Genomic DNA, 236 nt, shown 5'->3' with positions numbered 1-236 from the left:
CTCATATATAATCTCCCTCTCTCTCTCATACGTGCTGTATTCACTTGGCCCTAATCCATGCCCAAAATTCACCTTTGTTGCCTCTTTGTGTACTTCTCAATGGTGCGGTGTGGTAGCCTCTCGAGTCGCACTTGGGGCACAATGGGCTTTTTCAGATAGGGTGATGGGTGGTTGCTGAGATACACATAGCTGATTGCCTCCATAAACTTCTGCACGCTCATCATTTTCTTGGCTGC

The 236-nt window shown here is 47.5% G+C and overlaps 1 protein-coding gene across 1 annotated transcript in view; it reads right to left on the bottom strand.

Moving 5' to 3' along the window:
• Nucleotides 1-236, bottom strand: part of LOC119582263 — a 3,649-nt gene that overhangs the window by 2,683 nt on the left and 730 nt on the right. The window contains exon 2 of the mRNA XM_037930483.1: nt 73-232. Within this exon, the coding sequence (XP_037786411.1) occupies nt 73-232 (160 nt within the window). The remainder of the gene's footprint in view (nt 1-72; nt 233-236) is intronic.

The sequence above is a fragment of the Penaeus monodon genome, chromosome 15 (assembly GCF_015228065.2).
Source record: "Penaeus monodon isolate SGIC_2016 chromosome 15, NSTDA_Pmon_1, whole genome shotgun sequence".
In the NCBI taxonomy this organism is placed as follows: Eukaryota; Metazoa; Arthropoda; class Malacostraca; order Decapoda; family Penaeidae; genus Penaeus; species Penaeus monodon.
This window is presented reverse-complemented; position numbering and strand designations above follow the sequence as displayed.